The 26123-nt window shown below is 27.2% G+C and overlaps 4 protein-coding genes across 6 annotated transcripts; 1 reads left to right on the top strand and 3 right to left on the bottom strand.

The window, feature by feature from the left end:
- Positions 1-3228: 3228 nt before the first annotated feature.
- Positions 3229-14433, bottom strand: LOC117234400 (1-acylglycerol-3-phosphate O-acyltransferase Pnpla3). 2 transcript variants are annotated; one of them, XM_033495553.1, is made up of 13 exons: positions 13959-14433; positions 7347-7459; positions 7057-7176; positions 6775-6963; positions 6543-6626; positions 6056-6232; positions 5804-5979; positions 5139-5249; positions 4455-4609; positions 4287-4374; positions 4113-4206; positions 3838-4036; positions 3229-3763 (listed from the first exon to the last, which is right to left on the bottom strand). In XM_033495553.1, exons 1-13 carry the CDS (start codon positions 14116-14118, stop codon positions 3573-3575), a joined length of 1857 nt encoding a protein of 618 aa, XP_033351444.1. In that variant the 5' UTR covers positions 14119-14433; the 3' UTR covers positions 3229-3572. The 2 variants fall into 2 exon arrangements, with proteins under 2 accessions (XP_033351444.1, XP_033351445.1); XM_033495554.1 differs by lacking the exon at positions 5139-5249 and having other exon boundaries at positions 13959-14431.
- A 1142-nt stretch (positions 14434-15575) lies between these two features.
- Positions 15576-19619, top strand: LOC117234401 (ankyrin repeat and LEM domain-containing protein 2). Its single transcript, XM_033495555.1, has 10 exons — positions 15576-16147; positions 16244-16575; positions 16669-16977; positions 17102-17254; positions 17321-17547; positions 17629-17776; positions 18675-18810; positions 18900-19005; positions 19112-19240; positions 19385-19619. Exons 1-10 carry the CDS (start codon positions 16021-16023, stop codon positions 19431-19433), a joined length of 1716 nt encoding a protein of 571 aa, XP_033351446.1. The 5' UTR covers positions 15576-16020; the 3' UTR covers positions 19434-19619.
- A 132-nt stretch (positions 19620-19751) lies between these two features.
- Positions 19752-22609, bottom strand: LOC117234403 (clathrin light chain). 2 transcript variants are annotated; one of them, XM_033495558.1, is made up of 7 exons: positions 22454-22609; positions 21834-21992; positions 21546-21632; positions 21377-21466; positions 21182-21293; positions 20963-20974; positions 19752-20131 (listed from the first exon to the last, which is right to left on the bottom strand). In XM_033495558.1, exons 2-7 carry the CDS (start codon positions 21985-21987, stop codon positions 19951-19953), a joined length of 636 nt encoding a protein of 211 aa, XP_033351449.1. In that variant the 5' UTR covers positions 21988-21992; positions 22454-22609; the 3' UTR covers positions 19752-19950. The 2 variants fall into 2 exon arrangements, with proteins under 2 accessions (XP_033351449.1, XP_033351450.1); XM_033495559.1 differs by lacking the exon at positions 20963-20974.
- Positions 22610-23891: 1282 nt separating this feature from the next.
- LOC117234402 (cyclin-A2) lies at positions 23892-26055 on the bottom strand. Its single transcript, XM_033495557.1, has 6 exons — positions 25665-26055; positions 24997-25467; positions 24688-24911; positions 24397-24601; positions 24080-24327; positions 23892-23986 (listed from the first exon to the last, which is right to left on the bottom strand). The coding sequence occupies exons 1-6, from the start codon at positions 25824-25826 to the stop codon at positions 23905-23907; spliced, it is 1392 nt and encodes a 463-aa protein (XP_033351448.1). The 5' UTR covers positions 25827-26055; the 3' UTR covers positions 23892-23904.
- Positions 26056-26123: the final 68 nt, after the last annotated feature.

Here is a 26123-nt window from a genome sequence, read left to right as displayed (position 1 = left end):
TTTATTTCAAATAAAAATATTTTATGATATACACTTTTTGTAAAAAATCGGTCGCTGCTAGCTACACATTTAGAACTAGTGCAGACGAGCGACTTTGTCCGCAGTATATCACTCTGATCATATGTCTGTTTTCGTTGTTGTTAACTGGGAAAACAAATAAAGATATATGATCGCAGCGATATCGCGCGGATAAAGTCATTTGCTGCATCGGGTTTTATGTTACTTCATATGAACACATTAGAATTATTAAAAATGTGTGGGATTGTCTCGAGACTAGGGAATCAACTTGGGATTCGAGATGAACCATCAAAATTTGAGTGGAATTCCGATATTTTCGTATTTCTCAAGATTCTGAGATCTTGTCCGAATCCACCTGAATTCTAATTTATCCTAAGTTCATAATGTTAATTCGTCAATAATCATAAACATAAAGTAAATTAAGTTTTGTCTTAATGTTTTTATTTTATTAATTATATATATATTAACATGTCATAATTTAATATATAAACTCTTGAAGATAGCTATTTTCAGTATTATTTATAATTACAAATACTGAAACAACTTTCAAAATAATTTTTCATAGTTCAAAATAAGCATGAAGTGTTATTTATATTCTTAACAATTGCAACATAATTTGTGAACCGTTAGTTTCATACGGGAGTACTCGAGAAGGTATCCAGAAATGAAGTAATAAGTTAAAATACAACAAATCTTTCATCCAAATAAGTAATTAATCTTAAAATAAAATTACATAACTTATGTATGGGATCGAGTGGAAGTTACAAATATGTAAGTCAAATAATAAAGCCGGAAAAAATAAATAAATTTCAATTATGTAACTATATACAGTTTTTAACACCATAAAACATTTTTTATGTACAATTTAGATAGATTAAGTAATATACAGTATCACTTTTTAAACATATAAAAATTAATACATATATAACATTTACATATAAGTTACATGATAATAATCTGGGATGTTCTTATACCTATACTAAATTAATACATACGTCAAACATATGGTACAGTACATATACCTATAAACACAGCAATTTTTTTTAATAATAATATAATTTAATATGTAATTAAATGTATAACTTGTGCTTTTTATAATTATTGCTATAAGTCACTTATTACGTAATGATATTTAGTTCAGTATATGATACAAAAATGTCATTCTTTAACCATAATTAAATATCCTCAACAGTGATTACGTCAATAACAAACGGTATAAAAATTTTGTATATTAGTTGGCATTCAGTTCCAGCTGTATGCAATAACAAAATTTGTTTTCTTATTCTAATTTAAATAATTAATTTCATTATTTGTTTAAGTATTTATTGCAAATAGGAACTGCACAAATAATTTGGCACTGCTCAGTGTTGGAAAATATCTACATAAATATTTTTACTAAGAAGTATAATAGAATTAGAAAAGGAGAAAAAATGGGGAAAAAAATTTACTCAGCTCTCATGCTTACACTCCTTGTCAAAAAGATAACCCAGGTGTGCTATCTTCAATTTCTTAATGATGCGTGTAAAGTTTTTCGTCTGTAACATATAATATCAAAACATTATGAGCTCAGAATATGCGGTTCGTTGAAAATAATTAAAAATATTATGAGATTTAGTGTGTAACAAAAAAAATTGTTTTATTTTAAGAACGAAATGATAACACATGTACAATAAGAAAATAATAATCAACATAAACTGTAACTAACAATAATTACTTATCAAACATATATATTTATTTAATAATGGGTATATCCCCCTTTATTTTCCATTACTTCTATTATAAGATTTGGTATCGATTTATATAGTTTCTGGATATAATTTTGACTGAACGTATCCCATTTGCGTATAATTGCATTGTTTAATTCTTGTACTTGTTGATACTGCTTTCCATCCGCGCATACGCCGTGAACAAGTTCTGTCCTACAATTTTCAATAATATTAAGGTCCGGGGAGCGTGCAGGCCACGGCAAAATAGATATATTATTTTCATTAAAATATGATTGGACTAATCTTGATGTGTGTACAGATGCATTATCTTGTTGGAAGATGTAATCAGGTCCAGAAATGCGTTCTGCAGGATTATTTATTTGTTCTTTGATTAAATTTATGTATCGGACACTATTCATTCTCCCATTGAAGAACTTGATACTTGTCTTGCCAAAATAACCGATGCCGGCCCAAACCATCACGCTGCCTTCTTCCATTTGTCGTCGAATTGCTGACATTGTCTCTTTTCTTATGTCATGAAAATAATATTTGAACCCATCAGAACCATCCAAGTTGAATCTTTTTCATATAAAAATAGTACCCTTCTCCATTTCTTTTTCCAATGCATTCTTTCTTTTGCAAAGCGTAAACATTCTATTTTGTGTTTCGTTGTTAACAAAGGTTTCTTTTTCAATCGTAGCCTCTTAATATCTTTGCAGGATAATAAAACTCGACAAACACTTGAAATAGTGGCACTAACAATAGATTTTTCCATTATTTGCTTCGTTGTTAACTGCGAGTTGGAAGCTACGCGCAAGATTGTTCGCTTATCACGATCAGATAACGATGACGGTCGACCAGTACTTTTCTTTTTGCCATAATCTTCAACATTTTTAAAGAAATTGTGTATTACTTTACGACTTCTTCTTATTATTTTCGATATTTTTGCTACTGATAACTGTTGCTGTTTTAGTTCAAGAATTTGCTTTTTTTCAGACTCGTTTAATCTCTTTCCGCGTCCCTTACAAATTTATATAACATTGTACTATAATCTTTACTCGTTGATAGATCATGAACTACTGAGCAATTTCTAAACATATTAACAGAGTGTGTTATCATTTCGTTCTTAAAATAAAACAATTTTTTTTGTCACACACTAAACCTCATAATATTTTTAATTATTTTCAACGAACCGCATATTCTCATGCTCATAATGTTTTTATATTATACGTTACAAACAAAAAACGTTTACACGCGTCATTGAGAAATTAAAGATCGCACACCTGAGTTATCTTTTTGACGAGGAGTGTAGAAGCATTGTGGTTAACATATGAAACTTCTAACAATACTCAACATAAAATCCGAATAAATATCTTTTATGATGTGCATTTCCATCATAGTCAGCCTCTTTCTTGGAGATCTACTCATACTTGATTTACAAGTATTTAATAATGATGTTAAATGTTTTTTACCATGATACATTAATAATAAAATACTGCGTATGCTCTGTTGAAGATACTTCTTATATATATATATATATCACATTTTTATATGGTTACTTGTGTTGCATCTTATACTTATCAGTGCATAACACAGACTGCTCTTGTTTAATAAAAGTGTTTTCATCCATACTCTTTACTTCTTTAAACGACATGTTCTTCAAATATTATAAAAAATTATCAATATTAAGCACACTGATACTATTTCTCTCTATAATATCACCAACATTATTGACTACAAAAATATGCATACCTGATAATATAATTGACTATAGATAGTGATGATACTCATTGTCTATATCAATTATCATAAGAAAAAATCTATTTTACTTTAAATCTTTAATCATTGTTAATCCATTTCTGATTGGAAAATTGGTGGGTTGGAAGCTCTTGTTGTTTGTAAATTTTTACTTATTTCCCATTCACTCTCTGGATCAGAAGATGTATTTAACACACCCAAAATATCATCTTCTAAAGACATTTCTGATAAATTTTCTATGCTTTGTTGATCTGCATCAGTATATAGGGATTCTGTTACAGCTAAAAGATAAATATTTCACGTGTAATCTATTTATATAATATATATACAATAATCAGTATTTAAAATAACTTACTATCATTGAGGGTGTGTTGAGATAACCATGTGGGTGTATCCCATTCATCAAATTGTAATTTTGTATTATTTTCAATTTCTTCTATAGATAACATTGCATGTGAATCGGAGTCTGTAACGTCAAATATCTCTGTCACTTGCACTTTGTTATTATCATCCATGTAATAATATGCCATTACAGCTTCTTGCTCAGAAGTTACCTATATATTTAAGAAGAAAATTTACATTGTATTGATATTGATTATATATAATCATTAATAAATGTTCGTAGTTTACCTGAAGAATATTTTCAAAAGTATCATCAACAGTTGAAAGATTGGACATATTTATAACACAATTTGACGTATTACTATTATCCTCCCATGGTTGTCTGAAAGATATAAGTTAAAATAAGAAATATCATTTATTAATTAAAAAGTTTTAAAATACTATTAAGATTTATAAACTTACAATTCATTGTATTGTAATGTCAAATTTAGATTTTTCTTATTTTTATATAAATTATCAGTCTTGTCTGCTACTTCCATATCATATATGTCTAAAAAATGAGAAAGATTAATATACAAGAAAATGTTATTTTTTATAATTAGTACAAAAAATAAACAAAATTCTATTTACTTGAGCCATATTCTGTAATGTCTAACTGACATTTAATAGTCTGTGGCACTTGGTAATAGGCATTGATTTTAGGAAATAGCATACATAATTCGTTTAATAAAAATGTTCTTAATTCTAATAGGTTCCTTCGCAATTTAGGCACATTCAAAATAAACCTGAAAATAAAATAAAATATTAATTCATAGACAACTGTTATGAAACTAAGAAAGTATACGCATAGTAAAAAGAATAAGTTACAGAAGCAGAAAGTTAAGATTTTTGACATTAAATGTAAATAATTTAAATAAATAACTTAAATAACTTTTTCACAATTTAAAACATATATTATATATAAATATAAAAAATTCTATTTGCTTGAACCATGTATGTAATGTCTAATTGACATTTAATAGTCTGTGGCACTTAGTACTAGACATTAAGTTTGAGAAATATCATACTTAACTGGTTTAAGAAAAATTTATATATATATACATTTATTATATTTAAAGAGATCTAAAATAATAATGCATTATATGTGAATATATGGAATGAAACTTTATAAAATTCTTATTCAAAGTAATAAGAATTCTATTTATAGTAAGTATTTTCAATTTATGTATTTTCCAATTTCATTTTTCATAATTGTATGTTCAGGTAATATATAAGACATTTTATATAGCAATACATAAGAAATGCAAAGCTTACCAAGAAGATGTCATATTATGTCTAGCACATGACATTTGTGGAGATGTATGAAGAATATTGCCAATTATATTGTATTCCAAGGTGTGACTTTCTATCTTGTTACCAATCAGACTATGACCACATGCATAATGTTAAATATGATATTATACATAATCACAATATCAAATAAATAAAAAAAATTCATTCAATCAGACAATTAGAATATGAGACAAATTAAGTTATATTTTATCAATTTGGATGATTACGGGAATTTTAATGTAAATATGATTTTAAAGTAATATTACATAGAATGAAGTTGAAAGGTTGAAAACATAAATTTGATTCCTAATGATAACTAACCATAAAAATTAATAACCAGCATTAGTTAATAGATAGAAAAGATATGAATATACTTACTAATTTTACTACAACAACAAGTCTGTATTTATATATATTATTAATTTTTAATTTAATTATAAATCATTTTAATTACACTATTACTTTAGTAGCATGCAGTTTTAAACAAGCAATATATCATGCATATTAGTTTCTTATTCCATTGATACACACAACTCTATCAAATTATGTAAACATTACAAATGTAATATATACATTAATTATTTTAAAAATAAAAGATTCGTCAAAAAGAAAAAAACAAATGATGCAATGCATAATAATATACTTACTTTGTGAAAGTTGCATATACTACATCTGCTGGCAGTGTACATGGTAGACTAAGTAATGATAAAAGCTTTACACTTCGATGTTTAAATAACCAATTAATGAGACCTTTATTGGCAGAATCAATTGCATCTTGAAATATGGTCATAACTGTTTCAGGTAAATTAGATACTAGCGCTTCCTACAAAATATATGTGTACATTTATGTATAAAAAATATTCTTATTGTAACTTACACTGCACATATTAAAGTTATACCTGTCTATGCATTTTACATTCTAGGCATTCAGGATCATAATCCATGTTATCATCAAGAGTTTCTGAGACTACAAATGTGGACTGTACAGCTAAACATCGGGTACAATTAAGTAAATTATTGCGGTGAAGAAATCTTAATGCATCATCAAAACCTTGTTTACACATGTTTGAGAGCATCTGTAAAGGCAATTATATATTTATAATATATTTAATAATATTAATATAAAACTATATAACTGGTAATATTTATAACTAGTTATAACTAATAACTATATAACTGGTAATATTTATAACTAGTTATAACTAATAACTAATATAACTGGTTATATTTAATAATATTAAAGCTCTTTATGATATTAATGTTTAAATCTTATCTATATAATTTTGTTAATTTTTATTTCATAATATCCTTTTTATGTTATCTTATCTATGTTATTTTATTTCTTTAATATCCTCTCTATGTTACAAGTACTTCATATAAACTTACCTCTAGATTTGGTGGGAAAAGTATTCTTGCAAACCTATATATATTTTGTCTTGAAAGCTCAATACTTGTATTGGCAAGATTGACCTATTAATTATAAATGTTCATTTATTATATTTTACATACGATTTAGTAATCTATTCTTTAGTAATCTAGTAATTTAATCTTAGCAAGAACAGTTATTTATTCAATTTAAATATTTCGTAAATTATCTGAATAATCATAAGTAACTTACATGGAAAAGTTGGGAAGAAACATCTCTAGGGCAAATATCACTTTCCCCACAAAAAGGACTAATTGTAATAGTATTTTCATCAAGTGTAGGAAGATTATCACTAAAACCACCATCCATATATCTAACACCATGAAATCTTGGTGGTAAGAGACCAGAAAAAATTGGGACAAATGCACTAGCCAATAATGCCTATAAAAGAAAAGTTTCAATATTACAAACTTAAATTTATATAAATTTTTAGTTATATAAATTATATGAATTTTAACATGAATATTGTTTTACCTGCAATAAATCTTCCTTAGACGAGAATTGTGAAACAATTACATTTCTTCCGTCGTATACTCTTGTTAAGGAAACGTGAAGCTTGCCGCTAACACGAATATGAGCATCATTAGGCAGATGCTGGAACAAAGATAATATTTCGTTATATATTAAAATATTAACAACAAGAGTTCATCTTAGAAATGTCTATTGCTGTATTTAATAACTTTAAAAGTGTAAATACTATATATGTTATTTTTGCAAAATTCGAATATTTATATTCATTTTAAATTATAGTTAATGATATGTACCTTCTGTAAACTTTCTAACAATATCTCCTGTACATTAAATGATGGACTAAATGGACCAAGAGTTCGTTGTCGTGCTTCACGCGCAACGCGTAATACGTTACTTGTGATCTCCCCTATAAAAAATGTGTGCTTATAATTATTATAGGGAACAACAACTAGGAATAACTTAAAGTAAATTATAGAAATAAATCTCATTAATTAAAAATTAATTATATTAAGATTTACTTGCATAAACTCCGTTTAAGTAGAAATTTCATTTAAATCGTATATAGCGATCTATGCAATCTGGTGTAGTTAAAAACAGATCATTTATTTGTCTTTTTCCATCATAAAATGGGAAAAAGCTATAAATTGTTTTGTTCAATTATAAGATAGGAAAAATAAGAAACTTTGAGTTGTTCTTGATATTTTCACTTACAGCTTCATATTTACACATTTTTTTATTTTTTTCAAAAATCCGTAGAAGCTTTTATTACATTAACTTAACATATTTTTCGAGATAAATTTAGTATATTTTTATACCTGACGTAAATAAGAAGCAAATACCACTGATGTATTTATCTTATCCCGAATTTACAATATACTTCAATTATATCAAGATTAAATTGATTGTGATATATACATATCCCTATATCACAAATATAAGTACACGCAAAATTATATCTATAGGGTGTGTTCATTTATAAGCTGTGAAAAAATATATGTATATAGGATCAGAAAAATGAATGAATTTATATTATGAATTAACTAATATTATAAGAATATAAAATCGATATTTTTGCATATTTATTTAGCATTAATACATCAGCCAACTTATACGATTTAACGCTATGAAGCCTCATAATGAATACAGATTGTATGTAGGATTTCATAACTTCTACTATCGTTTTACATTATACTTCCATTATACAACGTTGAATCTACCTAAATTATCCTACAGTTTCAAAGTTAGACATACTTCCTACATTTATTACATGATCGCAGTTACAGTTCGTTTAAAAGTATACTATTTGGTTAATGACTTAATGATTAAAAAAATGGACAAAAATATGATAAATTCTTATCCGGCAATGTTATAATTTTCACTTTTTTCACTTTTTATAAACTCATTATACTATGTCCCTTAAAATTACCATTTAAAATTGTTCATAACATTAAACATTTAATATCTCATCTAGAAATCGTGAAAATAAAGTAAACATAATTTTTATCTATGCACAAAACGTTGAGTGCAAGATAATAACTAAAAGTGAACATTTCTATTATAGGTAGATAGAATGTGATTATCATGCCAACAGATAGGATTAAAAACGACAATAAAAGATCCTTATATTAAGTTATTGCAAAAAGAGAACAGAAATATAATAGATTGAGAAAGTTCTATTCAATTCGAACTATAAAATATTTGACATTGCTGATAACTCTTCAGAGGCTACAGATAAATTATTATCAAATGTATCTTAGATCGGCAAGGGCAACACGATAAGAAAATCTTACGAAGTAAAGACCTTAAACCTATAAAATTCAGAAAAATGTCCAGTTTGAAATCTATGGTTTATTACACCAATAACGATACACCAGTATGAAAACTTTTTAAAATCATTAGGGAATAAATTTATTGCTGCTAGGGATTATAATGTCAAGCATAAATTATGGGGATTACAAACTAACACACCGCAGATAAAATGTTAGAACAAGCTATACGATTCTTATAGACCTCCCATCCAAACCAGTGTACACAAACGTAACAAATCACCTATACAACAATAGCACTAATTAGGCTCAATTTAAAAAATACCTAGAAGCTAAATAAATAATAATATACCTCTAGATACCTCAAGTTGAATAGCCACCAAACCAGTAGAAAATGATAGAAATTATCTATCCTTCCCGGCTTATACATTGCAGAAAATTAAGTTTAAACGTAAATCGAAAAGTAGTTGGCAAAAACATAAAACACAGCTCAACAAAAGCAGATTAAACGCCATCATTAAAGAAGTGAAACAATTAATCCCAAATCATTGCAATATAGAGTTTCACGAATACATAATGAAATTATCACCCAATGAAGACATGAACTATTCACTCTGGAAAGCTACCAAAAAGAAAGCATCTACATGATAAATATTTAAAACACTACTAAAACAATTTACCAAATATCCTTCTTGGACAAATTGTAAAGTGCATTAGAGTTATAGAAGGATAGAAAGGAAAACGATTTATTACACGATTACAAAACCTTCTGGGAATACTAAAAAATACCCTCTGGCAATGCTGAATAGAGCCCTTAAATACTCCTATACGAAGAAAAACAAATTCTTTAAGCTGCTGATTCACAATGTAAAGTTTGGAGCGATTGGAATTTGGACGAACTACCTGGTTAAAATCTCTAACATCGTAACATGAAAGAGAGATTGTGAGAGAGATCATAATATAAAAGATAGTTCGATATTTTATAACATAAATATAATTTTGCGTGATTAATGAAAATAGATGCAGCCGCATCAATTTCACGGATTCCGTGGATTAGCATTATTTTGTAAAATAAAGTGGTCAATTCTTATGTATTCATATATATAGCCTTATCTTTTATCGTATGAATTGGCATTGCCTTTCTACAAAAACAAACATTCCTTTGTTTGCTTAACATGTTGCATGGTATTGATGTTATCAATACCAGAAGGGAATAGTTTATTTTCTGACTAGGACACTTAAATCACGACGCTTTGATAATTGGCATTTTTAACGAGAGAAACTACAATAATCTTTTTAACTAAAAGATGTTATTCTTTAAAGAAAAACATTATTTCATTCATTTTAGAATAAATGTCTTGATTTTTCTTCATAAAAAATTTATCGAGATATATCATCGACATATCGATTATCTTAGCATAAAAAAGAACAAGAATAATAGGTCATTGTTTTTTTAAATTTCGACGCAGTTTTAGATTACCAGCCGCGTTCAATCCTCATATCAAATTACTCGTCTGTATTTGCTGATATTAATTAGACTTTAACCATTTTTTTCGCGATAACAAAAATCCTGAATAATGGAAATAATTGATATTATCGAGCTGTTTGCATACCACGCGTTTATATTTCTTACAGTTAATTTAAAAATTTCCATTTTTTCTAAACATGAATGACATGTTACAGTTTATATAACAAATATAGTAAATATGCATCTTAGAGACCATGTAGTTATATAAGTTGAATAGATGTACTAATTTTTTTCAATAATAACCTTATACATAAATACTTAGGTACAATTACATATTATTAGACTATGGATATTTATACAAATTCATATTTTATGAATATCGTAAAAAAAATGGGACTGAAGTACATAATTGTTTTCCTTAATAAAGATTATAATAAGTACTACGTTTTGCATATTTTACATATTTTCGTATATTCTATGTATTGTCACACCTTCAAATTTTCCATAGATGAATAAAAGTCCGCATTACATATTCATATAAGAATATTGAAAAAGTAGTATACCTATTACAAATAGTACAGAATTACAATCATTTCCTAATTTACTCTGTAGCTATACTCTTATTCTAGATATACGAACCAATATTTCATTATTTCTCTGTATCTGAAGTGTTAAATATGTATTATGCACTAGCTGTCGAACATGTTTCGTTTCCAGGATATGTATGTATATTGTTTTAAATGCTTCGTAGCTGCATCACTTATCGCTTATTACAAACGTATTGATGTATATTTAATATACGTGTTATGTAGTAGTTGCATTAATCTGGAAACGACCTTAAATGTGTCTTTTCGGTAGGATAACATTGTGAAAACGTTTACGTCATAGATTATACACATGATTATAGAATGCTGTCACGCATAAGTATCAGTAATAAAATTATCATACATTAAAATTACGAGCATATATATATATATATAAATAGTGATTGACTTAATTAATATTCTCAATACGATCGAGTTATTTAATACTGATTCTTTAAATACATATGAATGAACATTAAATGTTACTTTAATTAAAAATCATATATTGTAATCAAAATAATATTTAATGCTTGATTGCATATATACATTACACATAAAAGATCTATATTGAGAAAATTCAAAATATGAATAAATAATTTTTTCGAAAATGTTGGATTCATTTATTAAAGAAGCATATTAACAATGGAATTTGATAAGACTGATTGCTACATGTATAGTAATAGTATACAATAATACACATACATATTTGAATCACCGTTTCGAAACAAATACCATCTACCTTTTTGCGATTTAATATTAACTTATTAATATCGAGACTGATTTGTATATGTATAACTATGTCTTTGATCTGTTATCGCTATATGTATTATAATTCCACATAGAGTGATACGGAAGTAATGACGCTAGAAAGATATCAGGCGATATTGTTAATTTGATAAATAAATATGTGATGTGTATTGAAGGAAATGAAATTTAATCAAATAACTGGTATATTTTTGAAATTAAAGATGTAAACACATAAAACGTAAACTATGTAATATGTGTGTGAACCAAATTAATCTTTCTCCATTTTAACATTGGATATTTCATATAAATCTTTCGCACGTATATTAGCATTTATTGGCTAACAAGTCGAAAATCCAAATTAAGCACAAAAAATAAATTAAAAATATACAAAACGATCATAAAACGTACGGAATACCACTATGGGGAACAGCAGCAATGAGCCATATAAGCAAAATAGAGACTATGCAAACTAAAATTCTTAGAACAATAGTAAACACCCCATGGTACGTTAGAAACGAAGATATTCGGAAAGACCTGGGAATGCCAAAGGTCAAGGAGGAGATTAGCAGATGAGTAAGAAGGTAAAGAGAAAGATTAGCAACGCACCCGAACCGACTAGCAGCGGAAACGATCAACACATAGAGCATAGAAAGAAGACTAAAAAGGAAACACCCAACAGATCTCATAAAGGATATAATCTAATAAACACGAAGGTGGTACCCCCGCTACCCCGTTGGGGGTAGCCACCCACATGATAATCAAACAGCCAAAAAATTCTACCAAATGTCCAAATTGGACAAATTGTGAATGTAAACAACTAAATAAAAAAAAAGAAATATATTAGCATTTTATGTATATTACGTATATGTCACAAGACGTATATATGTTTTAATGACTCTATATGTAAAACATATTTGTACCCGTATCGTCTATAAAAAATGTTCCACGTAATACATACTTATTCCAAAACATTTCCAAAGGATATATAAAATTATAATACATTTTATTCGTACCATGTTTGTTGTTCTTATTATTTAAAATGTTTTAACAACTATGTAATACTAATCGTAAATATTTAACTATGCGTTATCAGTTATTTATTATTATTACGAAATATTATGTATTACGAAAGCATCGGATTTCTAGTTGGCCATGGTACTGTACTACAAGATAGGATGTAAACACAACAGTGAATTTATAAGCGGATATATATGTATATACGAAACGATTAAGAATTTTCGCAGTCTATATATTCTGTGCGTTTACATATTTATTCCCCATTTATATTAAAAATCTTCAGAGAGTACTTTTTAACAACATTTATATAGTTTTTCAAACGATTATTTTGATATTTATCACCAATTATAAATCTTCATCTTATAAATTTTTTGAGTAAATTTTTTGAGAAATTTATTGCAATGTTTTGATTAAAAGATTAAATGAAATTACTTTTATATTCCAGCTTAAAAATATTTGATAAAATATTTTACCATTGTGAGATTTACTAAAATAAAAAATACTTCTCTTTTACACAAAGTGATAAGTTTTTATTACAATAAAAAATTTTCAGTAATGCGCAATAACTAATGCCAATATGCCTGTTATAATTGCTTCCAGTATATTGTATATTTATTCTCAGGCTTACTACAAAGAAAAGCATTTGATAAGTGTTCTTGTTACTACTTCCCATTTGCTTATTCTATGCTTGACCTAATTATGAGATTCATTTCCAGCATTACCAAGTTCATACAGCTTCTATCAATAATTTTGAAATTTTATAAACAATAGGAAATGTAATATAGAGACAAGCAGAAGTGAAATAAATTATATTTAGCTGCATATAGTGAAATAGGGATTTTGAGATTTTAAAATATAATTACAATAATTACGTTTTATAAATTTTATATCATTTATTCACATAAGTAAAAAGAAAATCATTTATATGGTCTATATAACAAATTAGTAATGATGCTTGAAAAATGTTAAAATTTATAATCGTTATTTAAGATTTATTTAGGAAATATAAAAACTGATGAAAGTCAATTTTGACAGCTATATTTTTTACATTAACAGCACATGAACATAACCTTAAGTATATATTGAGTTGCAACATCGTCATATTTTATATTAAAGGAGTGAATAAAGATATTTACGGTTTAATTACAGCGTGAAATCACCGGAGCCACCGGGACAATTTGTTTAACATGCGCGCAATGGATACAAAACGTAAGATCGTGTAATATCAGAAAGTCAATAAATCGAACCATAACATTGAAAAAAACTAATTATTTAAGATACTATATATCTGGTAGATATATATAAACAAAGGAGTTCACTTACCGAGGGGTAAATCACAAAGAAGACAACAAGCAGCGATAGCACCAGCCGATGCACCACTAATCTTATCCAAAAGTAAATGTGGAGCGTATTTCTTAAAGCACACTGCTACACCAACATGGTAAATACCAAGGAAACCGCAACCAGCAAACGATAAATTCATTTCGGAATTCTCTTATACTTTATGTCGTTTATTGTTAATTCGTTTAGATCGATTGTCAAGAATAATCATATGATAAATAAAAAATACTGATTCCCTTTCTTCGGCACTATGAACATCGCACATAAAGAAAGACAGTATGAACGACGTACTTCGCACGACGTCCGCGTTTCAACTATTAGTAGTCCTTTGCAGCAGCAACAATAGTCTCCCGAAACTCTTGAGTCTAATCTTGAATACGATTGAAAAAAAAAATACATGATGTTACAAACAGCCAGAGAGATAATACACATTTGATGACGTACGATTTGTAAATACTTGCCAAGTTTCTGATTGGTCGATTTTAATCACATCCCAATGGTGTGGTGATAGCCCCGCCCACTCAGCGTTCTTAAACTCATTCAATGTGTAATACATATTTCTACAGGTGCACGTGTTTTCCCAACAATATGATTGCTTAAAATGCGTTCATGCTCATTTAATAAATAATGTTTGACAAATCGTATTATGATTATTTAATGTAAGTAAAATTTACTGAAATGACAATTAATGTCCTTTTTTATATAAAATATTCGTTCTTATATATTTTTTTAAATATTGCATTTATGTTAAGCAATTATTAGCAATTTTTCGATTTTTACGTATAAATATAGAATTTAATTGACAAAAATAGAATTTTTATTTGTATTAATCTAATGAATATAATAAATAATTGATCTGAATAAAGTCCATGGTACAAGAGAATATTATAAGAATATTATAAGAATTTATTATAAGAATATTATAATAATATGTTATAATAATATAACAATACTAATTTAATATATAGATATAATAATATAAGAAATATTATAATATGAGAGAATGTATTGGGTTGGCAACTAAGTGATTGCGGATTTTGTCAATACCACCCAATGGCAAATAGTTGCCAGCCCAATATTTCTTATTAACAGTTAAATGACTTATGGAATTTTATGTTATGAAACTGTAAAATCATAATCAGATACTTTCTAGTTTGTTTTGGTAATCAATGAAAAATATAGATTTGAAAATGATTATTATCAAGGAGGATATTTCTCTCACGAATGCTATTAATTAATGTATGTATTAAACAAATGGTGTTACTAGATTTATATTTAAGTTAATTTTAGTATTATTTAAAAATAAATAGTCAAAATATTATAAATAAAATTTTATTTTATCTTGTACTTGGTTAAATTGTAATTGGTCTTGTAATTGGTCAACCATTTAGACTTCATTTAGGATTGGTTCGTTTTGTAAATAACAGTTGATTATGAATTGATACGGTTTTTAAGCATTTTCTATTTTGCGTAAGAAAGTTATACTTTATATTATGAATTATATTGATTTCATAAATATAGCATTTTTAATGTAAACGCTTCTTAAATTACGGCTTAATTGTACATTATCTTGAAAATTAAGTTTAACCTTGAATTTACTTGGCATACCATATATGTTTCCTATTTTGTTTCTTGAAAATTTATGTTTGATAAAAAATGCTTGGTGTATTTTATCATAGCTTTTTATATATTAAATAAGATACTTTATAAAAATAAATTTCAAAATTAATACCAATTATTTGATATTTAAAAACCATATAAATTTTAACTAACTGTTAAAAATTACAATATAGATTTTAAAACAAACTACGTATTACAAAGGAAGAAGACATTAATAGTACATGAAATTTTCCGATTAGAAAAAAAAGAGAGAGGAGAAAAGACAAGAGAAATTGCATACCGAATTATAAATATCACATTAAATTTAAGCAGTTCCAGTTTCAGTGTATGTTTTTTGACATTTTCGTATGTGACATATAACGATATAACCAATAAATGACTATATGACTTAAAATAATTTAAGAGAAAAACAAAGTTGAATACAATGGATGAAAACGTACAAACATTACATGGGATTCATGGAAATTCCAATGTATCAAATGAAATAATTTATCATGCAGTATACATACCTGAAGAAAACATTGATTCTTCAATAGAGAACAGTATTAAAGGTAAATATATAAAAATAAAGAGTTATCTTGTTATTTTTTTATAATCTTGCAACTATTATTTGAATGAAGTAAATAATTTACATTTAATTATTATAGAAAATATTCGAGTTTATCAAGACAAAGCAGAAGCTTTAAAAGTAATTAAAGAATTTAAAACTGGTCGTCTGAAATCATTTAAAAAAAGATCAGAAGCTGAAGAGTATGCTCAAACTGGCTTTGAAAAATCAAATTATGTGAATAGTACCTTAATAAATGCAACTGTACCTGTAGTAGAAGAAAAATCAAATAATTTTAAAGCTCCACGATCTCAAGATCTGATATGTTTTAAAAAATTAATTAAAGATGGAGATTTATATGCTGTAAAAACTACAGTATGGGAAAATCCGCGTTACTTAATTGGTAGTGGAGATACACCTGCAATTCTGCAAGTAAGTTTATAATTTATAATCATGTTTAAGAAAGGTATAAATTATCTAATATGCATATATAATGCTATATTTTTTCATTATTACTTATTATAGGAAGGATGCCGTTATAATGCATTACATATTGCAGTTAGGGCAGACAGACCTGATATGTGTGAGTTAATATTAAACACTGTTGGAAACACAGACTTCATAAAATTACTTTATGGTGATGAATGCAAGAGTTATGTGGATCGTGCACAAATTATGTTAGATTTATATTTAAACACACCTGACAAGGGATTAAATGAAACTCCATTACACTTTGCAGTCAAATTTGGTTTAAAAAATGTAGTTCGAATTCTTGTTTCATATCCATGTTGTATAAAGACATTACCAAATAAATATAAACAACTACCAATAGATGTACGTAATAAAATATTTAAAACTTTTCTATTATTGCTTTTGATTTATAATCTTTGTTATTTTCTATATATTTTTGTAATTACCACTATAATATATGTTAATTTAGTTTGTGTTAATATTACAGATAATTTGTACTAGAACATGTCAAGAAGATGAAGGATTAAAAAAAGAAATACGTTTGCTACTAGAAGATCAGTATTATGTACCTGTATTAAGATCAGATGATAATACATTACAACCTGTGATTGGGGAACCTTTCTCTCCTACTAATCTTTTGGTATGTTACAATATTTCAATTTATATCGTATGTCTATAATATTTTATGTGGATAACATTTTTGTAGAGTTTAAATACCGATCCAATTAGTCCACGTTTAGAAGTACGTGCGTTTGCTGGACCAATGACAAAATCTCGGGCATTAGAATTTAGAAAAAAGTGGAAAACGCCACCGCGTCTTCGTATGACTCCTATTAAAAAAACTGATGATGAATCTAATGCTATAGATAGTCCCACTAATAATTTAGCTTTAAGATTACAAGATGTAGAAAAGGGACTTGAACGAGTTGGAAGGTATATTTCATAGTAAATTTTAAGATTTATCATAATCATTAAAGATTAAAAAAGAGAATTGCAACCCAATTTAATTTTTAGAGACTTGGCAGAAGAGTACCAAGTATCATGGAAGGAATATTGGCTATTTTTAAACGATTTTGCAGATTTTCGTACTAAGGAAGGTTTAATAAAACTTGAAAAATATTTAGAACATAAATTTCAGAATCAGTTACTTCATCATAACCAGGTACAACAAATATTCATTGAATTTTTAACACTGTTACGTCGGGCGACACTCTACCTAGACCAGGCCATACACCGCAGGTCAGATGGGAACCAGATGTCCGCTCATCCTTATTGCGTACCCTCAATAGTCTTAAGGACCCATCATAAATCTCAGTAATTTGCCAGCTAAGGTCCTTCAGATCGAACAAATATCTTTGTTTCTCAATCATTTTCTGTAGATTATTGTCTAGCAAATTACTGAGATTTATAATGGGTCTTTAAGACACAATAAGGATGAGCGGACATCTGGTTCCCATCTGGCCCGCGGTGTATGGCCTGGTCTAGGTTCTTTTTTTTTATTTATTTACATTTTACAATTTGTCCAGTAGGACATTTGGTAAAATATTATAACTTAGTGGTATAATAATATAACATGTGGATGGCTATCCCCAGTGGGATACCATCTTCGAATTTGACTGATTTATTTCTTTAGTGTGGTGAGTGTTTGTATGTTAGGTTATGTCCTTTGTGAGATCTGTTGGGTGTTTCCTTTTTAATCTTCTTTTTATGTTTGATGCGCCGACCGTTTCCGCTGCCAGCCAGTTCGGGTACGTTGCTATTCTTTCTCTGTACCTTCTTGCACATCTGTTAATCTCCTCCTTGACCGTTGGTATTCCCAGGTCTTTCTGAATGTCCTCGTTTCTAACGTACCATGGCGCGTTTGCTATTGTTCTGAGTATTTTAGATTGCATTGCCTCTATTTTGGTTATATGGCTCATTGCTGCTGTTCCCCATAGTGCTATTCCGTATGTCCAGATTGGTTTTATGACCATTTTATATATTTGGTCTAGGTAGAGTATCGCCCGATGTAACAAACATTCATTAAAAATTATTATACTTCTTACATAATTTTTTCACAGACATCAAATGAGAACCTAATTAATTCAAACGAAAATTTACAAACGAAATCGCAAATTGATGAAATAGATTACTTATATAATAAATTACAATCATGGTCATTGCTTACATCAAATGGTGAAGAACAAAATAATGTAGGTAAGTCTAGAATGCTTTATAATCAAAATTCATATTAAAGTATGCAATAAAAAGTATCTATAAATATGACGTTTTATTTTTTTCTTTAGATGAACTGGAATTTTTTACACCGCCATCATCACCAAAATTAACGGTAGATAATTCAGATGATGAAATGCAAAATGCAGAGGAAGGACATGGGACATTTCTAGAAGGGTAAAATATCACATGAAAATAAATATTTTTTTAGCAAAATAACTATTTTATATAAACACATTATAATTGCTATACATATATATTTCCGTTATTTATTATTTTATAGGCCAGTGCCAACAAAGTTAGATCATGCTGTTTATAATGCAGTATCAACATCACTTAATTCCATTACATATCCAAACATATATCGTTGGCAACATGACATGCAACTTGCTATGAAGCGTGATTTACATAGGTATCGATCTTTTATCTTTCTATACTTGTAAGAAGTAACTAATATTATATTTTTTACAATAATATAATACAAATTATAATTTGTTATTTTTCTAATTACATAGGTATTAATTATTAATACAATCTAATTTGTTGTTATTTTCAGAAAAAATAGCATAAGGGGAATTAGAAGAAAATTGATTATGAATTTTTAGATATGTGAGATATCAAGATGTTAAACGATGTAAAAACTAAAACTATAAAAAATTTTTATATTACACACAATAAGAGTTATTTGTTAAATAACATTAATATACTTCAAAACTTATTTTAAGTGTACTAAAAAGCGATATATTTTCATAAAATTTTATATATGATTAAAATAATTTATGAAAATTTTATATATTGTTTTGTAAACTACCATTTATCGTTAAATTTATATATGTAAGGGCGTTATTATGTATATCTTTATATATAACGACATTAGTAATTACGTTACACATTTAATTTTTTAAATTTAATATTTATGCACGTACTTGCTATCAGTAATCTTTATTCACAATAATATTACATTTTTTCTTAACAGACCATATATGATCTTTCTTTCAAATGATATTATAACTTGCATACACTTTTCTTTTGTTTCATAATATATTTATACATACATATGTGAGTGTATGTGTGTATATATATATGCATATATCTATAATCCATACCAAATTATTAATTTAATCAAAGACTGACTGGAGCTGGTGGAGTTTGCTTCAATTGCAAAATAATTGAACGCATTCGAGAAACATCTTTTGAAGTGCGGGAAGATTTGGGATTAAAGTCGCAAAGTTTTGCAATGCGTTCCCATTCAGTTCCTGGTTCCACTTCATCAGCTTCTGCTACGAATTGTTTTTCTGCGTTCCTAGAGATAAATCCATTATATTACATAAGTTACAACGTATAAAAATTGAAATGCGACAATACTTGAACATTAAATGCACTAATGACATTGCAGTATATGTATTGAATAATTTTATTTTCGTTTCTTACATATAATGTGTGCAGCGACGCAAATTCGAAATTTTTTCTGTAATTTTTATTCACATGAAAATATGCTTTTTGTTTCTTGTTTTCGTTTCTGATAAAATGTATCACGAAAGTTATAATCTACGTAACGAAAATTGATACAAATATTTCATATAATTCTATCTATGAAATTGAAAATCGTAAATAAAGAGGAAACGTTTATATTTTTGTATCCGTTCTTAGATAAACAAGTTAGATAACTTTACCATACTTTAAATTACCATAAGAGATATGGTAATTTGATGTTATATAATGTATACATACAATATAGAAATGAATAATTCCTATAGTATTTATACGTTTGAAACATTTTAATATATTTGATAATGAAATTGTTAAAATTTAATTGTTGTAACATTTATGTCAAAATATAACGATATAAAAATTATAAAATATTATAATGTTTTAACATGTATCTTTATGATAATTTCTAATGTAATTAAAGTCAATAAATGTGTGGCTTACATATGATATGATTTGAAACAATGAGATCTCAAGTATAATTGCATCAAGCACAAAATATACGAATTATTACAAAAAAGCAGCTAACATATATGAAAATATTTCCGATACCATTCTGCAAGTTGCTTTATAAAGTGAATAAGCAAGCTATATTATACAGCAATGCAATGCAATTATACATGCAAAAAAATATAGTATAACTTACTTGGCAGATTCCCTAAGAAGCAGAATGAAAATAATATAATTGTATGTAGTACATATTTTAAATAAAATATTTATAATTTTATACAGAATAAGACTTTTAATTGCATCTACAGATATGCGATTAAAAGTTATATTTATAAAAAACATATTGAAAATATATAAAATAAAACAAAATTAAATAAATTAAAAGAGAGGGAGGAATGGCAATTTTAAATATTACCTGTTTGTAGTTTTTGTTTTACTAATAGCTTCTGCATGATGTTTATACCATTCTTCTAATTCTTTTCTTGCAGTTTCTTTCCATTCTTCCTTTTTCTTCTCTTCTTCTGCATCTAAATAAATTACATATAACAATAATTAAATATTAAAATTATGAATGTTATATAATGGAATCTAGCTAAAAGAAGATATTTACCTTTTTCTTCTAGTCTAGTTTTTTGTTCTTCTCTCCATTTTCGTATTTTTTCAGGTTCTTCCTTTACAGGTGGAGGCTTGGGAGCAGTTTCTAAAAATATTTTTAAAAATATAACATCCCATAATAAGTTATAAATGATTTAATAAAAAAGCAATAAAATATGGTTTACCTATTACTGGAGGTGCTTGTGTTTCAGAAGGTTGTCCAATTGCATCTATTATTTCAAAACTACCTTCAGCATCACCACCTGGGCCAACTTAAATTTTTAAAGTTTGGGATAATTAATTAGAATTACCCAAATAAAAATATATTTGTAATTTATAGTGATTTGTTTCATTATGTGTATATTAATATACAGTATAAAAATGAAACATTTTGTCGATATTAAATCAAATATTACAAAAGACAATAAAATGATAACTTTTCTTCTACTTATACATATATTGAATTTAACTACCATCTATATCAGATGCCATTGTAGGAGCAGACATAGCAACTGGTGGAATTTCATTTTCAAGCCCTGCCAACTGATCCTGTTCCCTTGCTACAAATTCTGCCACTGGATCTACTTCTTGCTCATTGACAAAGTTGTCACCAAATGCCATATCCATTTTGTCTAATAAGAATATCAAACAAATTGACAAACTTTGTATTAATATTTTTAAATATAAAAAAAACCCTATGAATATAAACTTTTATTTTATACAAAATTCTCATACATTTATTGTTTAACATTCAGTCAATCAATTTTATAAGAGACAAATATATATTACTGTTACTATTATATTAACTACTTATTATTATATTAACATTTTTCACTTTCATTTTATTTTAATACATTAACTTTCAAATCAATATAATATATATTACTCATTTTATAGGTTAAATTAAAATCCTATAAATAAATTTGTTTATCCATCAAAAAACATAAGTAAAAGTAACCTAAAAGCATGTATTTATTCATTTAAGATATGATTAAATTGTATAAAATCGAAAATATTGAGTATAATATGCGAAATAAAATGAGAATATTTATTTAATGATAAACGTAAGAAAATGTTGAATCAAATATTATACCTCAATAATATTATGGAATGTGTAATTTTTATCTCGGGAAACTCCCACAACTGTCTTTTCGTTTGATTTCTATTAAATATCAACTGCAAATTGTCAACGTCAATACTAGTAGAGCACAACGCACACATGCGCACAATTAAATATAATGGCTAAGCAAGAGAAATCAGTACTACCAACATCAATAATATGAAGAGAATATCTTTAAGAATACTCAAATGTTTTATGTATTTAAAAAAACACATGTCATAATATGTGAAATTAATAATATTGTTTATTTTATGAATAATATTAGTAATAACCTAATTCTTCTTGTCATAGCATATGAAAAAAAATATTCTACTGAAACAACTATTTCAAAGTTTCTTGTTTAAATTTGTCTAAACGTTTTAACATTGAATATTGCTATTTAACTATTAACTTCCTGCTTAATTTGCTTTCAAAGTTTGTAATTCAAAGTATGTATCATAACAATTTGATTTCGTCATGTCTTTTTAAAAACATTACACAATTATCGTATGAGATGTACCTTTATATATATCGTAAATATTATAATTAAAACATTCAATATTATAATCGAAATACAACAAAAAAACAAAATTATGTGTATATCCCTTTTTAATATGAACATTATAGACACGCATAGTGTATCAAACACTTGAATACTTTTGTTTTGCTCAGAGATCATGCATAAAATATGATATATATTTTTAATATTTAACGAAAGTATCCATATGAACATTCGTATAATGTATGTTTTAAAATGAAAATTTATCTGTAAATGTACGTGAATGTATAAACAGAAATGTCTTTAAAATAGCATGATCTATGAAATGTATGTACAATAGAAAGTGATTAATAACATTACTTTTGTTGGTTACACCATAAAAGATCGTAAATAAATAGCTATGTCAGAATCCTAAAAATAAACGAATGTTATAATCATTTTAATACATAAACGCGTTTCCATCACAATGATGTATATTTTTAGTACAATGTGAATAATAAATACAGTTATTGTCTCTTACACTTCCTATTATTTTATGACAGATCACTGGCAACAAAATTTAGATATCATGTATGTAGAGCAAGTGTTCTGTTAACAATCGTCTAAAAAATGCATATAAAAATACAAATTCCTAAATAACATAATTTAGAGCTTCATTCGTTAATATAATGACGGAGCTCTAAAAACAGTTATTAAAATTTACCTACAACCTATAAAACGTATAGGTGGTGGTGGGATATGAAAAATAAAGTCAATATGCTTGTCTAGGCTAAACATAGTGACCATATGTTAATAGAAGTAACTCGTTCATTTCATTTGTGAAAGAATAGCTCAGTCTTGCCCTAATCCCCTCCTTGTCTTTCAAAACACGGGATTTACAACGGGAGGTTCGTTATCTCCAAATATGTATAGATTTTTAGATTTTTCTATTTCTGTGTAATGCCTATTAGGCATTTTCTTCTTCATCTTCAGAGCTCAGTGTAACATTATCAATACATCGTGGTAATAATAATGCTACATGTCCATATCTAAATAAAAATATATTAGACATAATGATAAAATCATTGATTTAAAGGATAAAAAGAAAAGAATTACTTTGAATATTAAATATCTAAACTTACTTGCTGCTTTTGTATTTTTCTTGGATGGCTTGTTGTAGAATATTTAATGCATTGCAAAAGGTTTTGTTCAAACACAAAATGCATTCTTTAAGATCCTTTAAGCTATACCCTGACGATAATTCTAACTCATGTGGCCACATCTCTTCTAACAATGTATGCCGTGCAAGTGCAATTGCAGATGCAGCTAAATGACTAGGTAAAAATTGGAGATATGGATCTCCCTCAAGCATTGATAATTCACAGAGATACTATAAAATTTTGTATGAAAATTAACATATATTGAGAACACAATGAGGAAATATATGTAATGTATTTACCATTGCTAAAAATTTAATTTTTTCAGAAAGGTTATTACTAATACAATATTCCATAAGGAAGGTAAGTGGTGTTGGAACAGTTAGATCAAAAGATAAAACCCTCAATATTAAATGCTCCATACGTAATACTTGTTTTTTCGTATATGTGTCATCTGTGATATATACAAATTCGCCTACATCAGGTGGATAAATCTCTTCGTATTTTCTAAATTATTAGTATAATATTATTTTTTGAAAAACTAAAGACTAGATATAATTAATTAAATAGATATATAAATAAGTGAAACTTACGCAGCAATAAACATAGCTGCTGTACCTACAAGTTGTAATTTTGCTCTTACAACGCTCATGTATGATAAAAAGCGATCTATATATGAAACAGCTAAATAAAGTGTTTCTGTCTGTAACCGATACTCTTCGGCAACTTCTACGAGCCAATCCACTAATATCGATCTCATTGAATATGTTATATCAGGTTGTTTCTTCATATAGCCTGGTTTTGGTCTATGCTGTGTCTAAAATAAAATATTTTATTAAAACAATATGTTAATATCTATTAATTACTCTAAATTTAGAAAAAAATTTTAGGTAAATACATACTTCTGCAGCACGTAAATAATTATATATATCAGCTCTATATTCATCTACATCAAAAAAATTCATTCTCAATTCTTTAATAGACTTTCTTCGTTTTTGATGGTTTTTCTTTGAGGAAGACAAATAAGAAATTGATTTTTCTAAAGACATTGGACTGCCTTGTGAAAAAATGACATCATTTTCTTTCTTTTTATTTATATCTTCAATAGCATTATAAAATGTTGGTAAATTTGAGACAGTCATAGGATTCACTTCTAACCTTGGCTTCTCTCTTTCTGGTTTCACATCTTCCTTCTCTTTTATTTCTTTCTTATCCTTTGTGTCTCTAAGTGCAACAGAAGTTTCTTCTTCTAACTTATCTTCATAGATTTTAAATGTAACTTCCTCCTTTTTCTCATCATAAATTTTAAAAGGTTCAAACTGTGTAGGTATAACAGCTTTTGTTTTTGGATACTTTTCATCCTTGTATATTTCCTACACAAAGTCAAACGAATATAATTACATATTTCACTATTAACATTGATAATAAATGATTTTAAGGTCATAAAAATGTTGTACAGCTTCAAAAATCACTTTCTACAGTTTGATTAATGTGTACTATAAAAATAATAAATATCGAGTTTTCCAGTGTAGAAAAACGCGGGAGGAAAGATTACGAAATGTATACATACTGGTTTCGTATTACGATTACAATTATTGTGAAGAACACCTAAAACTGCACGTTTTGTTGGCTGCAATGTTTGACTTTGAAGAGGCACGGAAATATTTTCTTTGCCGCGACGAACATCGCTAATTCGATTTTCTTGATCCTCGTGTACTCGAATCGTGGCCATTATTTAGTTCCAATTTTACACCAAATCTTTTATATATAATTCGATTCTTCTCCTTTTCTAAATTATTATTACTTTTTAAACACTATGCATGCCCACTTCTTGTTACAATTAAGAGTATTTACCGTCCATACATGGCAGATAAAATTTCGAAGCTCTAAGCAACCCAACAAACTTCAGTTGCCGTTTGATTTCAAACAAACGTAACTTCAACAGCTGGCGATACGTTAAAAGCGTTGCTCAAATAGACCAATGAGAAGAGCATGTCTCTTATAAATTGGAAATACACCAATCAGATAA

The sequence above is a fragment of the Bombus vosnesenskii genome, unplaced genomic scaffold (genome assembly GCF_011952255.1).
Source record: "Bombus vosnesenskii isolate JDL3184/JDL3185 unplaced genomic scaffold, Bvos_JDL3184-5_v1.1 scf7180000013304, whole genome shotgun sequence".
Lineage (NCBI taxonomy): Eukaryota > Metazoa > Arthropoda > Insecta > Hymenoptera > Apidae > Bombus > Bombus vosnesenskii.
Note: the sequence above shows the minus strand (reverse complement) of the source record. Positions and strands in the feature narration are given on the sequence as shown.